Source organism: Carya illinoinensis, chromosome 10 (assembly GCF_018687715.1).
Source record: "Carya illinoinensis cultivar Pawnee chromosome 10, C.illinoinensisPawnee_v1, whole genome shotgun sequence".
NCBI lineage: Eukaryota > Viridiplantae > Streptophyta > Magnoliopsida > Fagales > Juglandaceae > Carya > Carya illinoinensis.
The window spans coordinates 7,747,479-7,766,313 of NC_056761.1; the positions used below are offsets into that span (position 1 = coordinate 7,747,479).

Here is an 18,835-nt window from a genome sequence, read left to right on the forward strand (position 1 = left end):
AGAGGAAATAGTTGACACTTGAGCCTATTAAGCAGGTCCATAATTTGTTACAAAGATGCAGTGGTGAGCTATTTAAGGGCTTCAGAAAAAGGGACAAGGAAAGGGGAGGAAATATTGAGTTACTATAAATAAATAAATAAATAAATAAATAAATAAATAAAAATTAAAGAATTGCAAGATGTGGAGGATCCTTAGGTTGCAGTTGAATTGAGAGAGCTTAAAAAAGATGTCGGGAAATTGCTTGAGCAAGAGGACTTAAGGTGGAGGTAGAGGGCAAAAAGAAACTGGTACAACCTGGGAGACAAGAATACTAAGTTCTTCCATGCTTGTGCCAACCAAAGAAAAATAAGAAATAGGGTGCTTTCAATAATGGATGCTCAATAAGTTTTAAGGGTTGAAGAGAATGAGATTGCTGAAACTTTTAAGAGACATTTTTCTAATGTGTATAGATCTGAATCTCCTTCAAGAGAGGCCATTAAGGAATGCATACGTCCTATTGGTAAAAAAGTAACAAACAACATGAATGAGGAGCTGGAAAAAAGTTTTAGTAGGGAGGAGATGGAGGCAGCTTTGAGAGATATGGGCCCTCACAAATCTCCTGGTTCAGATGGCTATAGTGTTTGTTTTTATCAGAATTTATGGGGGATTGTTGGAGGTGAGGTTAGTGAAGTAGCTCTCAGTTTCTTGAATGGTGGTAAGATAGAAAAATCTTTGAACTTCACCTATATAGCTTTGATCCCAAAGTTGTCTAAGCCTGAAAAGGTGGGGTATTTCAGGCCAATAAGCTTGTGCAATGTCTTGTACTAGCTCATTGCAAAAGCCTTGGCAAATAGACTAAAGAAGGTGTTAAATGGAGTGATCTCATAGAATCAGAGTGCCTTTATCCCAGGCAGGTTGATTACAAACAATATAGTGGTAGCTTATGAGGCTTTACACTCTATGAAAACCAAACTAAAAGGTAAATTGGGGGCTATGGCTTTAAAACTCGATATTTCAAAAGCCTATGACAGAGTTGAATGGAGCTATCTTGAAGCAAGTATGGTGAAACTGTGGTTTGAGATACGATGGATAAGTATGATAATGGCTTGCATTACCACTGTCTCTTTTGCAGTTTTGTTGAATGGACATCCTGGTGAAATAATAACACCATCAAGGGGTTAAGGTAAGGATGTCCTTTATCTCCCTATCTTTTCTTATTATGTGCTGAAGGTTTGAGTGGCTTGTTGAACGAGGTAGAAGGGGCAGGCTTGATTAGAGGTGTGGCAGTGGCAAGAGGAGGAATAAAGCTCAATCATCTCCTTTTTGCCGATGACTGCATCATCTTTGAGAGAGCTTGTTGGGAGGAATGGGTGAGAATTAGAAGTATTTTGCAGCTTTATGAAAGGGCTTAAGGGCAATGCCTCAATAAACAAATGACTACCATCATGTTCAGCTCGAATGGTAGAAGAAGGGACTGGGAGAGAATCATAGAAGACTTGGGTGCTCGAGTCCAAAACAGTTTTGAAAAGTATTTGGGATTACCTGCAATTGTAGGGAAATCTAAGTATGATACTTTTAGATGTATTAAAGACAAAGTGTGGCAAACAATAAATAACTGGAAGAATCACTTTTTGTCTCCTACTGGGAAAGAAGTTCTTTTGAAAGCTGTGATCCTATCAATCCCGAATTATAGCATGAGTGTTTTTGCACTCCCAAAGAAACTATGCAAGGAAATAGCAGCTGAGATGGCAAATTTTTGGTGGAGTTTTAAAGAAAATGATAAAAAGATAAGATGGATGGGTTGGGACAGAATGGGAAGTTCAAAGAAAGTTGGGGTCCTTGGGTTTAGGGAGTTAGAGAACTTTAATAAGGCTCTCTTGGCTAAGCAATATTGGAGAGTTTTGCAAAATCCTGAATCCATAATTACAACCAAGGTTTTGCATGATAAGTACTTTAAAACATCTTGTTTGTTGGAGGCTAAGCTAGGGAGAAGTCTCTCTTTAATATGGATAAGTTTGTGGGGGGTTATGGATTTGTTAAAAGAGGGGTTGGTGTGGAGGGTAAATTGGGAGAGCATTAAAACGTGGGGTGATAGGTGGATCCCTCAACCTTCCTCTTATAAAGTCTAATCTCCTGTCACATATTTCTATAGGGAAGAAAAAATGGCTGTGCTAATTGATGAGAATAAAGGTAAGTGGAAGGTGGATGTGGTGCAGGAAATGTTTAATGAAGATGAAGCTGGAATTATTTGTGGTTTACCAGTTAGTAAAACTGGTAGACTAGATAAGCAGATATGGGCATCTTCAAGGAGTGGGTTTTTTAATGTAAAATTTGCATATCACTTTGAAATGCATAGAAGAATAAGGATATTGGGGGTGCCCTCAAATGATTCTTTTCAAAAGGAAGGTTGGAATGATATTTGGAAGTAAAAATCCCGGGGGTCATCAAGATGTTCTTATGGAAAACTTTAAACAACTGCTTACCAACAAGAAGAAATTTGTTTAAGAGGAAGATGCTTGGAAAACCTTGCTATCCAATCTGTAACCAATATGAAGAAACGACTTGTCATGTACTTTGGAGTTGTGTTGCAGCAGTGGATGTCTGGGCAGATGGAAGTAGTCCAGTACAAAAATCGTCATCAGAGGAAGTGGATTTTGGGCTGATATGGAGGAAGATGACAGAGACTTTGAATGCGGAAGAATTGGAATTGGCTGCTACATTTTAAGGAACATTTGGCTGAGAAGGAATATATTCATTTTCGAAGATCTATTTACTAGCCTTGCTACCATTTTTAAACAAGCTGTGATGACAATTGCTGAGTTCAAAGAAGTAAATTGTATAGGAAGATCAGAGGATAACTTTGTAAAGAGAGAGCTGGTAAGACGGAAGATGCCTAGAGAAGGGGTCACAAAAGTCAATTTAGATGCTGCTTTTCTAAAGGACAGCAGGAGGATGGGAGTTGGAATTATGCTCCGAGATTAGTTGTGGGATATCCTGATATCTGCTTGCATGCCACAGGTTAATGTCATGTCTGCTATTCAAGCAGAAGCTATTGCCTTGTGGAAATTGATGACGCTATGTGAGGAGGTGCAGGTGGGTAGATGAGAGTTTGAAGGAGACGCTTTGTGTATTGTTAAAGCTGTAAATGACAGAGGTGAGAATTGGGAGTGGGGAGGCCAAATAATTGAAGACATAAGAGGAATGTTAAGCAACAAACCTCATTGGTTAATCACTCATACGTATAGAGAGACCAATAAGACTTCTGATTTCTTAGCTAAATATGCTTTAAACATTGATGAAGATTTAGTATGGATGGAAGAGGGCCCTGAGGGTTTGTATAATTTGATTTTACAAGACAAAGTTGTAATTGATACTTCTTAATGAAATACAGAGGTATGTTTTGATAAAAATAAAAATAAAAAGGTTTAGCCAAGCTGATCTTACTTACGTCATATGCTTTGACATCTAACTCCGTTATTTTGATTACTTTGATGTATTTGAAAGTGATAAAATTTAAAATAAAGAACAAAGTACACTTGTTAGCGGCATAAAATCAAAATGATAGTAAGGCCAGTTCTGAATATATACATACTATCAATTTATTTCATTTTATTATTACAATTTTTTTAAATTTTCATACAAAATATAATAAACAATTCAATCTTTTCAAAATTTTAAACAATAATAATATTAAAAAATTAATATTCTAACAATATTTTATTTAATTTTTATCTAAAACTATTTTATCTCACTTCAATATCCAAACCTCACCTAAAACTCGCTCTTTCTATATTTTGGAATGCATGGGAGTGGATACAGATGAAAGTGCATGTTTTGTTTTGGAAGTTAAGGGATTGTTTTAATAATGAGATAAGATGAAATTATCAAATTTTTTTAAATATATTATTTATATATAAAATATTTTTTAATTTTAAATTTTAAAAATTTTTATTTAATTATTTTACAATTTTTACAAACTTCAAAATGAAAATTACTTTATAATATTTTTATTCAAATTTTTTTATCACATTTTTCAAAATTTAATAAAACATGTTAACTGAATTAATAATTTTACTATTTACTGATTATTTTATTATTATTCATAAAATTCTAAAATTTTGAAATATTTAAGCTTTTATTTGGAGAAGCCAAACGCAACCTAAGGGTGGATTTAGGTATTGAGAAGAATTGTGAATAATAATAAAAAGTAAGTAAAAAATAATAATACAATAATAAATAATAATAAAAAATAAGTAAAAAATATAAAATAATAATAAAAAATAAGTAAAAAATAATAATAAAATAATAAATAATAATAAAAAATATATATTAAAAAATATTAAAGATACCTCAACAACACATCCTAACTCTGCCAATTCGTGATTCACCCAAGTATTCTGCAGCTCGCTCCACGCAAATCCCGTTTCTCTCTAATGTCAACGCAGCTTTTATCAATTCAAGTGGTCGTTCACGAGGAAGAATACTTTTTCTTTATTTTTTTAGTCCAATACATGAGCGTGATAGGATTAGTATTACTATCTATTTATTATTAATTTTTTATTTAATTTTTTTTTATTTTACTTAATGATTAAAAAAATAAATATTAAAAAAATTATAAATTTTTAATTTTTTTAATAATTAAGAATATTAAAAAAATATTTAAAAATAATAAAATAATAAAAAAATTTAAAATAAATTTAAATAATAAATAGATAATAATAAGATAGCTATATAAAATTTGGGAAGCCAAGTGAGCAGACAAACGATCATGTTTCGCGCTTAAAATCATACTTGTCTTGGAAAAGGGAAATATAATATTATTTTTTCTATTTTCAAATAAATAATGCTATCATATGTCTCATATTTTGTCGTTGTGAATCATATATATTGATATGGTAATCACTTTAAATGTGTTTTATTAGTAAATGTGATTGAAAATGAACACATCTAAAATCAACAACTCATGTACCTTGCAGCTTACTTATTCGAATATGACAATAACTGCCCCTTGGAACATGGGATTTTTTCCATTTGGTTTTAGACACGTTTGGCTTCAGGTTTTAACCTACTTTGGTTTTTGAATAATTTATACCGACAGGGTCATTTAGATATTAAGAATATCAGTTAATAATAGTGGAATAATTTATAAATAATAGTAAAATAATTTGAATTAAGATTTTTTTTTATTTTGAAAAAAGAGAGAAAAAAAATTGAGTAAAAATATTATAAAATTAAAAAATTATTTAAATATAATTTTTGTTTGGAAGTTTTGAAAAATTGTATATGATTTTGTGTTTTGTTAGAGAGTTTGGAAAAGTTGTAATCATAATTAATTATGTAATAATTAGATGAAATTTTTTGAAGATTTGAATTTGAAAAGTATTTTGTATTTGAGTAATATTTAGAAATGAAATATTTGAAAATATCTAAAAATACCTAAAAATACAATAGTTGTGTTTTCAAATAGATCTTCAACTTCTTTGTGACCATTGAACCTTTTAGGCCATATTTGGTTGCTAAGGTGATTTTAGATAATCTGTTAATAATAATAAAAAAATAGTAAATAGTAATGATAAAGTAATTAATAGTAGTAAAATGTTTATGAATAGTAGTGAAGTAATTTGAGACTACTTCATTTACCAAACATAGCTTAATTGTCTGGTCCTTGACCATCCGATTCCTATTTTGCACATTAACATTATTTGAATTTTGGGTTCAATTCAACATAATAATATGTCTTTGCACAACAATTTCCCCACCATGCTCGCCAGTATTGTGCTTTGGAGTGCACTACAATAATGTTCTAGTTTCTCTAAGACCTATTTTGAATAGTGAGTTGAGATTAATTGGGATTATTTGTAAATAATAGTGAAATATTTGAACTGAGATGATAAGAGTTAGAAATGGTTTTAAGTTAAATTTTTTTATGAGATTTTGGAAAAGGAGAGAGAAAAAATTTAATAAAAATATTACAAAGTAAAAATATTGTTAGAATATAATTTTTTAAAATTATTTTTGTTTTGAGATTTGAAAAAGTTGAATTGTTTTTATGTTTTATTTAGAAGTTTAGAAAAGTTGTAATAACTAGGTAATAATTAGATGAAAAAGTTAAATATTTGAAATCGAAAAGTATTTTATATTTGTGGTGTCTGTATATTGGGATAAGTTAAGATTAGATGAAATGAGATAGAAGCATCTCTCTATCCAAATCAAACTGAAAGCAATTTGGTCATAATTACCATTTATGCTCCAACCTAAGGAGAAGGGAGGGTGCTGATAGTTTGGTAAAGAGCCAAAATAGCTTCCCTTTCCAAGTTCCAACCAAAGGAATTTGTAAGGTCGACCCTCGTGCCTGTATTATGCCAATTCTGTAATTTGTAAATAGAGAATTAAAGCTATTGAATATCTTCTTAGGGTTTGTTTGGATATTTAGAATATTTAAATATATTTTTGAATAGCAATGAAATGATTTGATTTAAGATGTTTTATTAGGTTTTGAGAGATGAGAGAAAAAAATTAAATAAAAATATTATAAAGTTAAAAAATTATTTAAATATAATTTGTTTTTGAAATTTGAAAAAGGAGTATTATTTTTTGTGTTTTATTTGTGAGTTTGGAAAAGTTATAATGATTATATAATGATTAGATAAAAAAGTTAAAAATTTGAAATTGATCAAAGTGTTTTGTATTTGAGAAGGAAATATCTATTAATACTTGAAAACAATTGTGTTACCAAATGGGCCATTATTCTCCATGTCGTCTAGATATTCTAAAATTTGCAGACAAACTGTCCACAAAATTGTGCATGATTCAGTTGTTCTAGATGAAAATTTTCATAAGCCAATTTCCTCAATGAACACAACATCTTTAAAGCTTGGAAAGCCACTTTAAGTTCATATTTGGGATTACGGTGAAAAATATAGTTTATAACTTTAAGGCTTATAGTTTATATTTTAAGTAATAAGTTTTACTATTAAAACACTATTTACTGTTTGGTAAGCATAAGTTTAAAACACTTTCAAACATGTTACATTTTTTTTTTTTGGAAATGAATTTAAAAAGTCTTTTTTGAAGTAGAAATGACATAAAAGATTATTTGATTTTTAAAGATTATGACTATATTATTTAAAGTTCGAAAGTTATAATTATCTGAAAGTTATATGCGTATTTTTTTCTATTGACGACATTTTTAGAATTGGAATTACGTTTTGCATTATAAAAAAAAACACGTTTAAGAAAAAATTTCAAAATGATGATTTTCTTTAAACATATTTTTTAGCTTATTTGAGACTAAAGAGTACTTTAATATATAACACCTAAACAATTTAATTTTTTTATTAAAGAGCTTTTAAAACTGTTTAAACATTTTTTAAAACTCTTAACTCAATCCTAAGCAAGCCTTGAATAATTCAAAATATGCAATTTGGAACCCTCCCCCACAGAGGTTTTTTAGCTGAATTCTGTTCACAATTCGAGACCATGGAGCTGCCACCTTTGTTGTTATATGTAGTGCGCAACTTCTATATATGACTTTAGTGAATTGCTATTGTGCCCTAGTTATAACGTTTACTTTGTTTTATTGACGTGACACTATATAGTCGTCGCATTGGTTTATTAAAAAAAATAAAAAATAAAAAAATATATATATTTAAAATAAAATAGTGTCTGAAAATGCAAAAAGATAAAAAAGTAAACCCTAAGTTCCCTCTACTCCTTTTATATTTGTGTTTTTAATTTTTTTTAATAAACTACGTGACACCATCCATATCAATAGAACAAAATGAGCGATATAACTAGATTGGCATAGTAGCATTTCTCATAACTTTAAAAGAGAAACACCACTTAACTTAGGCTAGGGATAATTAATCGGCATAATTAGAAAAATAGTAAATAAGGTGTAGAGCAATTTAGTCAATAGACTCCCTCTCTCCAGAAACTCATCCATGGAACCAACTCAAGATCTCATCAAGTTCAATGCATTTGTTGTCATTACGGACACTTACTATTAGAGTCTATTTGGGAACATAACTATTCTCAAATATCTTCAAATTCAATATTTTTTCTATCATTTTTTAAAATTTAATAAAACATCTCAGCTAAAATTATTTAATTACTATTCACAGATATTTTGAGACATTCTTAGTACCTTAACAAACCCTTTATGGTATGCGCAGCAATGTTCTGAAAAATATAGCATCAATCAATCGGAATAAAAGGAGAAGCCTTGATGAATTTACTTGTTAATAAGGCTAGGATTTATGAAAATTACCTCGGAGGAATATTCTCAGAGGGTAGCCGCTTGTTTGAAAAACCTAAACTGATAGAAAAAGGTAAATAATTTAATTATTTATATTATATTTTTAACACTTTGCTCAACTTTTGCGCTAGAATCAATGAGTGAGATAAGGTAGAGTTTAGAGTTATGATTCGAATTCAGGATTTTTGCTATGCATGATAACTCGTGAAATCACAATTTGTCCAAAAAATCTAAATTAATAGGAAGATATAAATTTAATTATTTGTATTATATTTTTAATAGTTGCACTTGCTCTCATGAGCGAATACAAGACTCAAGCCTTGGGCGAATTTCAGTGATCACAAGGTTAGAGAGCCATCTAGATTCCTCCTTATAATTCAAGTGTAACTAAAGGGTACTAATAGCCTAGTTTGTAATATTTTCGACACCTGAATAAGCCTTCTCATTGCGTAAATAATAACAACAATAACAATAATAATAATGTTCCCCCCACCTTCTGAGTGATACCCTGCTTTCCTTGTCTCCGATGATAGGAATCCCACTTTAAAAAGAAAAGGTTTGGCAAAAAGAAGAATAAATGTTAAGTCCGAAGAGTCATTTCCCAAAGAACACGGCTAATCTCTTTTCATGCATTGCCTGAACCTTTTTATTCCTATTCCCCCTTTCTTCAACTAGAGCTTCTAAAGATACATACTAATAAAGCGAGGGAATTAGTTGCCTATAAGAATTCATCCCATCCTCCCCCCTAAAATCATCTGTAGCAAAAAAATGGCGAAACACTTGGGGTTTCTGTTCTGCATCTTGATCATAGTCATGGACATTGTGGCCGGAATACTTGGCATTGAGGCTGAAATCGCTCAAAACAAGGTTATTTGCTGAAATCCACAAACTGATCATATCGTATTGATAAGTCATGTATTGTTTCCCTTATTTTAATATATATATTATATATAGGTGAAACATTTGAGGGTGTGGATATTCGAGTGTAGAGATCCAAGCTATGAGGCTTTCAAGCTAGGGTTGGCTGCAGCAATTTTTCTGGCCCTTGCTCACATCATCGGTAACTTGGTTAGTGGGTGCATTTGCGTTTGGTCCAAGCAAGATTATGCCAACTCCTCAGCTAACAGGCAATTAGCAGTTGCTTCCCTCATTTTCTCTTGGTAGGTGCTCGATCTTGCTTCATGTTCATGATTTTTGGATACATGCAACCTTGTACGTTTTTCCCAATAAATTAAGAACCTCATGAACATGATGAAACATGTTTACCTTTGTCATGACACGCGTGCGCGAACACCAGGATCATATTAGCTGTTGGATTATCGATGCTGATCGTAGGAACAATGGCGAATTCGAGATCTAGAAAATCGTGTGGACTAGCTCACCAACGACTCCTGTCTATAGGAGGGATTTTATGTTTCGTCCACGGAATGTTCATTGTCGCCTACTACGTGTCCGCCAAAGCCGCAGCAAGAGATGAAAAGGAGCGAAGAAACCATCCCGGATCAGGTGCTGCAGCCCATGTTTAGAATGCCATCTCTCCTCTCTTTTTGGGCTTCTTTGTGATCATCACAAGATTGCCTTTGCCAGATTGGGTTTTAGACAATTCTTTTGTTAACGTTTGTGTTGATCATGATGTATTTGATTGTAAATGCTAACTAGAAATGACAATAGATCCCACAAATGGGTATGTATATATTTCGTTAATCCTTACATTGATATTGCAAGAAAGAGATGTTCCACTATCCGATCATGGCTGAAAAATACCAATATTTAATTGGTTTGTATAATGTAAGCACAAGCCAAAAAGATTACATCGTCTAGCATTTTATACATCTTCATCCCATTCAAGTTCTACGATAAGGCAAAACTTTCCCATAGATTGCATTATGCCTTGCATCTGTCGACATATATTTTAACGTATAGCTTTCGACTTTCAGCAAGGAATAGAAAATAAAGAGAAATTAGAATGATGATGTAATTGAGATGTGTTTCTTTCCCAAGCTGCGGCCTTCTGTCTTTTTCAAGGAATTGTCATTTGCAAGGAGCTCACTTTAGTCTCCCTTTCGGGCTGGGTTGGTGTCCCTCCATTCTGGGCCGGGTGTAGTTTCTAACAGAGTGTAAAGCAAGGCGATGGGCTTCTGTTGACTTACTCTCTCTTGCTGGACTACTGTAATATTGACCCTGGGTTGGATAGTTACTAAGAAGCATTTGGGCTTCTTGTACAGAAAGATCATCATAAACTCACACCCTTTTCATCAAATCAGTTGATGGCATGATGCCATTCGGCTGGAGAACAAAAAACAGCCCCATGAAACTTGGCAATCATGAATTGCTCCAAGTCCAAGTGGCATAACTAAAGGAAACATTTGGTTACATGCAGTGATATTTTTAAATAATGCTGGTTATCATCTTCAATATGATATATGAAATGACATCTTTCATTTAATAAAATAAAAATTTTATATATTTTTTACTTATTTTATTAATATAATTATCTGTAATATTTTATTTAATAAAAAATATTTATTTAAACTAATTATATTAATAAAATATATAAAAATATATAAAAATGACTATATATAATTTGATCTCAACTTTAAGAGAATCATGGGCCTGTTAAGAATTCGTTTCGGTCCAATGAAAAAACAACGGCACATTCGGAGAGCGTTTTAGAGAGAGCGCCGAAATCCAAATTCAAATTTTTTCCCTTCGACCCCACTCTCCCAACACTCTCTCTTCTTCCCCTTTCTCTGCAAACCCTAACTTCCCAAATTAACCCCTATCTTTGATAGAAGAATCTTCCGCACTCTCTCCTCGGGCCCCTCCTTCCTCTTCCGCACAATCTCACGGCCTTTCATTCCGCAAATCAATGGCCAAGAATTGGATTTGAGTTTCCTCGGATGCAATTCACTGACCCCCAAGTACTCTCCTGGAAAAGAGCTCTGTGAGTCCTCGTCGTACCCTATCGTGTTCTCGGCTTCGAAGATGGCCTCTCGCAACCAGAACCGGCCTCCTCGCAGTCCATCCGCTGTAAGCTCTGATTACTTGCATTTTACTACTAATAATAATAATATTATTATTATTATAATTATTAGTGTTATTACATTGGGGTTGCTTCGTTGCTGAGGAACGGAGACAAAAGCTTAGTTCCAGATCTTATTAGGTGTTGCTTTTTCTTTTGTTTAGGATGTTGTTTGACTCCAAAGAGATTGTTTCTGTTTATGTCTCTAGCTGATTAGTTATTTTTCTCTTCGTTCCTAGATGACGAAAAGTAAAGAATTTGGTTTAACAAACTTTTCAGATTTTTTTAAAAAATTTTTCAACTTCAATCCGAACATCTTTTAAAGTAAAAGAAAACAATTCATTTTTTTTTTTCAGAAAACAAACCATCCACTTATTTGCCTTAGAGTCGAGCAAAAAAAAATACTGAAACCAAAATTGCTTTCACAAAAACGAAAAAAAAAACTTCTAAAAAAATCAATCCAAACAACTTTTTAAGACACTTTCAATTATATACTCCGATATGAAATAATATCAAAATCTTTTCACCGAAACATTTTCTCATTCTCCCTACATACTTTCACAAAATCCAACACAAAACAAATCTTATTTTTTTTTTCAAGAAATCTAAAAAATTGCACAAATGTTCACTTACCAAACATGCCCTAAAGCTCATTTTAGAGAATGAGATACCTTTAATCTATTTGCATGCCAAGAAAACAGATGCACATGAATTTAAGAACGAAAATACAAATGTCTGTTTTGAAGTTTTCAGGTTTCAAATGGATTACTTTGGTTTCTTCTTTTTTATGTTATGGTTAATTCACACTTCGTGCTGTATTTTTTTAAATGTAGAAAAAGGATGGTATCGACCAAGTTCCCTTCGACAAGCGTCGGAAGATTGGATTGGGAAGAACGGTAGGACCAGCAAGCACTGGCCGTATGCGGCAGCCATTTGCTGTGGTTAACAGTAGGCAAGATGGTATGGGTAATAGTGATATGGGCAGTGCTGAGGGTTCAGAGTGTGGAACCGTAGAGTTTACAAGGGAAGAAGTTGAGGCATTGTTGAATGTAAAGTTCAAGGGAAAGCAATTTGATTTTAAGGTATGATTTGTTTTCATGAATTTAAAAGTTGGTCTAAATTGTTTGTGAGCTTCTTCTCTGAGCTTTGGTATGGTTTTGTTTTGTTGCTATGCTTGGCAGGGGAAATTGGAACAAATGACCGAGCATATTAAGAGGCTCAAACTTTGCATCAAATGGTTCCAACAAACTGAAGAAAACCATGTTCTTGAGAAGGAAAAGCTTCAAAGTGTGATGGAATCTGTTGAAAAAAAGTGCATGGATACTGGTAATGTATTATGTTTATCTAGGGTAAATGGGGAAAAACCATTTTTTTTTTTTCATTAGAAGGTTGTGCTTGTCCCTATGTGTGCATCCACACTTGAACATATTTATATGATTTACAAAGCATTTAATCAATACAAAATGATTCATATTTTGTGGTACTCTCCTGTCTAGATTTTGTGAAGCTTCTGAATTGAACAACTCATATGCAGCATTAATTGCATCTGCTCTGAATAAAGTTACTTAGTTTGGTTAGAACCATTTTGGTTATAATACTTTTTCAGTGTAAAATTTTATTGACTTGGAGAGAATGGCAATATTTTTTTCAATTAAACATAACCATTTCAGTCAGAAGGAAAGAATTTCATTTATATGATAAAAATCCGCTTCATTTGATGGACGTGTTGTTTCTTGTGCAATAAAGTATTTGTGACATTAGAGTTGTTAAAAGGAAAACATTTTTTAATGTAGACTCATTTCTATTTTCTTAGAGGTGGAGATGAAAAGCAAGGTGGAAGAGTTAAATCTGATTATTTCAGACTTGAAAAAAACTGTATCTTCTTTGGAGGAGAGAGTTGCAAAGGAAGAATCAGATAAGTTGGTAAGCATTTCTGTAATTGGATTTTGTGTGAACAGCTGATACCTTTATGTTTCTAGATCTCATTTCTTGTGGTCTTATGACTAGGATGCGATTGAATGCCATAGAAAAGAAAAAGAAGCAAGGGTTGATGGTGAGAAGTTGCAAGCTCTTCTTTCATCAGACCTTGAAAAAACTCGGCAGGAGAAATCAGCTGCTGAACGGAAGGTAAACTCCTTACTGAGGGCGTGTGCACCCCTGGGATTAGTTGGGGCTTTGTTCTTGGACACCCGGTGCCAATAAAAAAAAAGAATTTGCTGAATAATGAACCTTAAACTCAATGGTTGCGCAAGTTAAAGTTTGGTTGAACTCGGCAGATTACATCACTTATGATGCTTTCTCCATATTAATTTGTTGGATCTGCAGGCAGCCTCCTTTGAGGATATGTATAAGCGAGCACAAGAGTATAATGTGAGTTTACAACAGTACAACAGCAAGCTTCAAAAAGATAATGAAACACATAGCGAGTCACTCAAAAGAGTTGAAATGGAGAAATTGACTATTGTGGAAAACCTTAGCAATTTAAGGTGCCACAACAAGGCATTACAAGATCAATTAACTTCATTCAAAGTAAGTTCTTATGGGAAGTATTCATTTATTTTTTTATTTTTGCCACCGGTTTTCCCAAACTGAATTTAATGATATTCAACAGAGTTCAAACTATTTTAGACAGGTTTATTGTTTTTTTTTTCCCTCTGATTCTTTTATTCATTTGTAATACCAATGGCATTTCTCTTGGCTCCAGAGGTTTTTTTTCAGCTTCACTAATAGTCCCTATGACTTTTGGTAGTGTCTTGATTGGTGTCGTGTTCACTCTTTATATGTCAGGCTTCACAGGATGAGTTTATAAAGCAAAAAGAATCATTATCAAATGAACTAAGATGCCTTCGTGGGGAACTTCAACAAGTGAGGCATGACCGTGATCACCAAGTGACAAAGGTTCAGGCTTTAACAGCAGAAGTGGTGAAGTACGAAGAATTCACTGGGAAATCATGTGTAGAGTTGGATAATTTGACAATAAAATCAAATGCCTTGGAGGTTTGCTACTTATTTTCATACATCATATATTCCTGCCTTCACTAGTTGTAAGATTTTGGGCCCTTTTACAGGAGACATGTTCATCTCAAAGGGAGCAGATTCGCATACTGCAGCAACAACTTGCTGCTGCAAATGAGAAATTAAAGGTAATGCTGATATTGGACAGAATGTAGGAAGCTGGCTTATGTTTTGTCAAGTTCTGCACGGGGCATCATTAGTGTGCTCATAGATTCTGGTGTGCATTGCGCATGTGTTTAATCTGACAGCATGACAATGCTTTTTTTTTTTTTTTTTTTTTTTCCCGTGTAGATGGTTGACTTATCTGCTTCAGAGACCAGAGCAGAATTTGAGGAGCAAAAGAGAATTGTGCAGGAACTACATGATCGCCTAGCAGATACAGAACTGCAGCTTAGTGAAGGAGAGAAGTTAAGAAAAAAACTGCACAATACTATTCTGGTAATTATTGTTTCCTTTCTACTTCAGGTTTTATGAGGTTTCACTAGTAGTAACATTGCCTTTTGTTGTAGGAGCTCAAAGGGAACATTCGTGTTTTTTGCCGAGTTCGTCCCCTGTTGCCTGATGATGGTGTTGCAACAGAAACTGCTGTAATTGCTTACCCTACATCAACGGAAGCTCTGGGCCGGGGCATTGACTTGATGCAAAGTGGTATGGCCATATTTGTTAACCTGGCAACATTTGATAGGGGAATTTTTTGATGTATATTATTTGTTGCACCTTTTACTGCTTTGCATATTGTTATTTAAAACGAAAGTTTCGTGATTTGACTAAATGCTACTAAATGTCAGCAGGGCAGAAGCATCCTTTCACATTTGACAAAGTGTTTACGCATGAGGCTTCTCAGCAGGATGTTTTTGTAGAAATATCCCAGCTTGTACAGAGTGCACTTGATGGGTACAAGGTAAATCTATTTCACCGGTTCCCAATTATTCATACCGAGGCACTTGCATTTTCAGCAGATTGATATGTTCAAATCAAGATCAGGATTTTATGGCTCAACCTAAGTTAGACCAAAATGCAAATAAGATTGAGGATAATCTGCTAATTGCTCTGGGAGTATAGGAATCTTCTGAATATGGTACCACTTGCAGTGCTACAAATAAGCTTTCTTGTTGGGTGGGATGTGGGACGAATATCTATAATAGGGGTTTACACTTAGTTCTGCTTATTTTTGGTTTGACTTGCATTGGATTTTTGCTATTGTGGCTTCAAGTGTAATAGTTTTAGCTATCGTTGCCTATCATTTGGTGGCTGCGCTGTTTTTTTGCCAGGCCTGGACTTGTATTTTATAGTTTTCATTGAATACTACATTTTATTTATAAATGAACTGTGCATGTTGAATAGGTCCTAGAGTTGGCTCTAAAATTTTGTTATCGATCACCTCTAAATTTGTATTAATCTGATGCTGGTGTTTCTTCTGACAGGTGTGTATATTTGCTTATGGCCAAACGGGTTCAGGTAAAACATATACTATGATGGGTAGGCCAGAAACCTCAGAGCAGAAAGGGCTGATACCTCGTTCACTAGAACAGATCTTCCAGGCTAGTCAGTCCCTTCAAGTGCAGGGTTGGAAATACAAAATGCAGGTTAACTACCAAGAACTTTTACTCATAATCTGCTTACATTTCCTAGTGAAGCTCTTAACGATTGCTGACCAACATATGTAGGCTTCAATGTTGGAAATATACAACGAGACCATCCGCGATTTATTATCAACAAATCGATCAAATGGTTTGGACGTGTCACGGACAGAAAATGGCGTTCAAGGAAAACAGTATACTATTAAGCATGATGCAAATGGAAACACACATGTTTCTGACCTCACCGTGGTTGATGTTTGCAGTATAAAAGAAATTTCTTCACTTCTGCAGCAGGCTGCAAAAAGCAGGTAAGCCCATTAGTTGATGTATATGTGGTATTGGAGGCTGCGGTCTTGCATTTTGTTTGTGATAGTAAGTGGACATTCTGTATATATTGTGTTCCACATTGTGTGGCAGGTTTCTGTCATCCAATCTCCAGGAGTTTCTTATTAAAGTGAACTTTTATTATTTGTTCCAGGATGTATTTCTGCATGTTTATAAAGTGTGTATACACATACATGCACATTCACACATACGTACAACATATATGTGTAAATTTATTTGTTTATTTTAATAGTCAATATGGTCAATTTTGTAAGCCTACCATAGAAATCACGATTTGTTTTTATTTTTTTTTATTTTTTTGATTGGTAGAAATAGTAACACACTTCTAGTGAAAAAGGAGCACATTTTATCATATAACTTTTTTTGAACTTTCATCTTACTGTCCCTTGTATGACTAAATCTAATGCTGAAAGATTCTATTTAGGTCTGTGGGTAAGACACAAATGAATGAGCAGTCATCAAGAAGCCATTTTGTCTTTACATTGCGCATATCTGGTGTAAATGAGGTATGTTCCTGATGGTAATGTGTTCTGTTAGTGCCCAAAGAATTCTCTCTACATTTTGCATGCTTTTACCTGTTGATATGCTCTCTTGATTTGCTAGAGCACTGAGCAACAAGTACAGGGGGTTTTAAACCTCATTGATCTTGCTGGAAGTGAGCGGCTATCAAAAAGTGGGTCAACTGGAGACCGGCTGAAGGAAACTCAGGTGAATTTCAGTATTCACCCTTTTTTTTTTCATTTGTTAGCGTTGTATATCTTCTTAAAATGAGTATGCTGATTTTTTGTAATCAGGCTATCAATAAAAGTTTGTCTTGTTTGGCCGACGTAATATTTGCATTGGCAAAGAGGGAGGACCATGTTCCTTTTAGGAACTCCAAGCTGACATATCTTCTCCAGGTGCGGTTTTGTTATTTAACTTTTCAACCATTGGATTGTATGCTCATACGTCATGTTGATGGGCAACACTGAAATACTGAAGTACTTAGAATAAAATTTTGGTTGGTTGTGCGAAGAAGTACTTGGAATAAAATACGGAAGTAATTAGGTGCAGTGTCTTCTTCCAAATACTTAGGTGCAGTGTCTTCTTTCAAATACTAAAGTACTTAGAATAAAATACTGAGGTGCAGTGTCTTCCTCCAAATTTTGGTTGGTTGTGCTAAATAATGAAGTACTTCGAATAAAATTTAAAGGTAGACTCTAGCTCAGATTTGCTTAAGGACAGTTAAAATGAAATGGTTCTTTAGCGGAGTTAACTATCTCATCAGAAGCAATCTACTCTGTTATCCTAAGAGATTTTTCCAGAATTAGAAGTTTTTCTTACATGTGGCATGAGTTCATTTGAAGAATAAGGTTTGGCATCTCTGCCATCTCTGCATTTTTCACTCGTTCAAGTGTCTTGCTGGGGTGGTTGTCAAAGTGAGCTTGTCTTTGAGTTTCAACGTGCAAATGAGCTCAACATATACTGAACTTTGCTGTCTTGTTTGTCTCTAACGTGATGAAGCACTTTGATGCGTTTTCAATTCAATAGCAACGTTCTGTTATTCCATCAGTCTGGCTCGAGAGTGTGTGGTTTTCAGGTGCTTTAAGTTGTTATCATCTTACTCTGTTTGTGGCTTCCATTAAACATTGTTTTTTTTTTTTTTTTTATTAAATAGCCATGCTTGGGTGGGGACTCCAAGACCTTGATGTTTGTAAACGTCTCCCCAGATCCTTCTTCAATTGGTGAGTCTCTCTGCTCTCTGCGGTTTGCTGCCAGAGTCAATGCCTGTGAAATCGGAATACCCCGGCGTCAGACAACAACAGTGCGGCCATCAGATTCTCGTTTGAGTTATGGCTGACCACGTGCTCCACAGCTTCTCCTACATTTTGTTGGTCTGCTTCTCTGCCATCGACAATTCACAGAGTAACTGTTATATGTAAAAGTTATAATGATTGTAATGTGTATAATGGGAGTGGATTGGTGGTGTGAATTGATTGTAGTCCTGTTTCTATCTTACTACTAACTTGTACTTTAGATTTATGCTTAGGGTCTGGAATTTATTGTTGGCCCTTAGAGAGACAGAGAGAGAGGGTCCCCCAATTCTATATCAAAATGTTCACACTACTCGAAATAGTTAAAAGTGGCTTTGTTGATTGCATTGTATGCTGAGTGGCTTTGGGAATTCTCTGATTGGTCTGGCTTGTTTGGTAGCAGGATAATGAATATGAACATATGAAAAGATTGTTTTCAATGCTTTCACTAGAAATGATATTACTTCCATTTCTGCAGAGGGTCAGGAATTCGGCCCCACTTCAAGTACTGCATCAAATTCAGTTCCGAGAAAATGAGGTTAAATTAAAGAAAATGGTAGCCTGACAGTGACAGCGAAACCAATAAAAAAATCAATTTAAAAAAGGGCTACATTTAGGTACAAGAAAACATCATTAATTTGTATGCCTGTCCAGATTAATCGATGAATTTTAGAACGGTTTAATGCGAGCCGGACAAATTCAACGAACCGGGCAGGTACAGACCCCTACGATTCGCTCATATCTGTCCGAAATAATTATTCCGAAGTACCTTTCAATCTAATCCCAAACGTTTTCTTTCATTAATAATTCCAAACTTCGAAATCAGAGAAAAAGTCTATTATCC

The 18,835-nt window shown here is 33.9% G+C and overlaps 2 protein-coding genes across 3 annotated transcripts; both read left to right on the forward strand.

Moving 5' to 3' along the window:
- Positions 1–8,861: 8,861 nt before the first annotated feature.
- LOC122279028 lies at positions 8,862–9,978 on the forward strand. Its single transcript, XM_043089289.1, has 3 exons — positions 8,862–9,103; positions 9,191–9,396; positions 9,534–9,978. Exons 1-3 carry the CDS (start codon positions 9,005–9,007, stop codon positions 9,760–9,762), a joined length of 534 nt encoding a protein of 177 aa, XP_042945223.1. The 5' UTR covers positions 8,862–9,004; the 3' UTR covers positions 9,763–9,978.
- Positions 9,979–10,877: 899 nt separating this feature from the next.
- On the forward strand, positions 10,878–18,343 carry LOC122279029 (kinesin-like protein KIN-14C). Of its 2 annotated transcripts, none has more exons than XM_043089291.1 (17): positions 10,878–11,266; positions 12,092–12,340; positions 12,440–12,584; positions 13,072–13,181; positions 13,266–13,385; positions 13,584–13,787; positions 14,046–14,255; positions 14,327–14,401; positions 14,565–14,711; positions 14,783–14,921; positions 15,062–15,174; positions 15,698–15,859; positions 15,941–16,161; positions 16,623–16,704; positions 16,802–16,906; positions 16,993–17,097; positions 17,856–18,343. In XM_043089291.1, the coding sequence occupies exons 1-17, from the start codon at positions 11,222–11,224 to the stop codon at positions 18,036–18,038; spliced, it is 2,415 nt and encodes an 804-aa protein (XP_042945225.1). In that variant the 5' UTR covers positions 10,878–11,221; the 3' UTR covers positions 18,039–18,343. The 2 variants fall into 2 exon arrangements, with proteins under 2 accessions (XP_042945225.1, XP_042945226.1); XM_043089292.1 differs by having other exon boundaries at positions 10,879–11,266; positions 15,065–15,174.
- Positions 18,344–18,835: the final 492 nt, after the last annotated feature.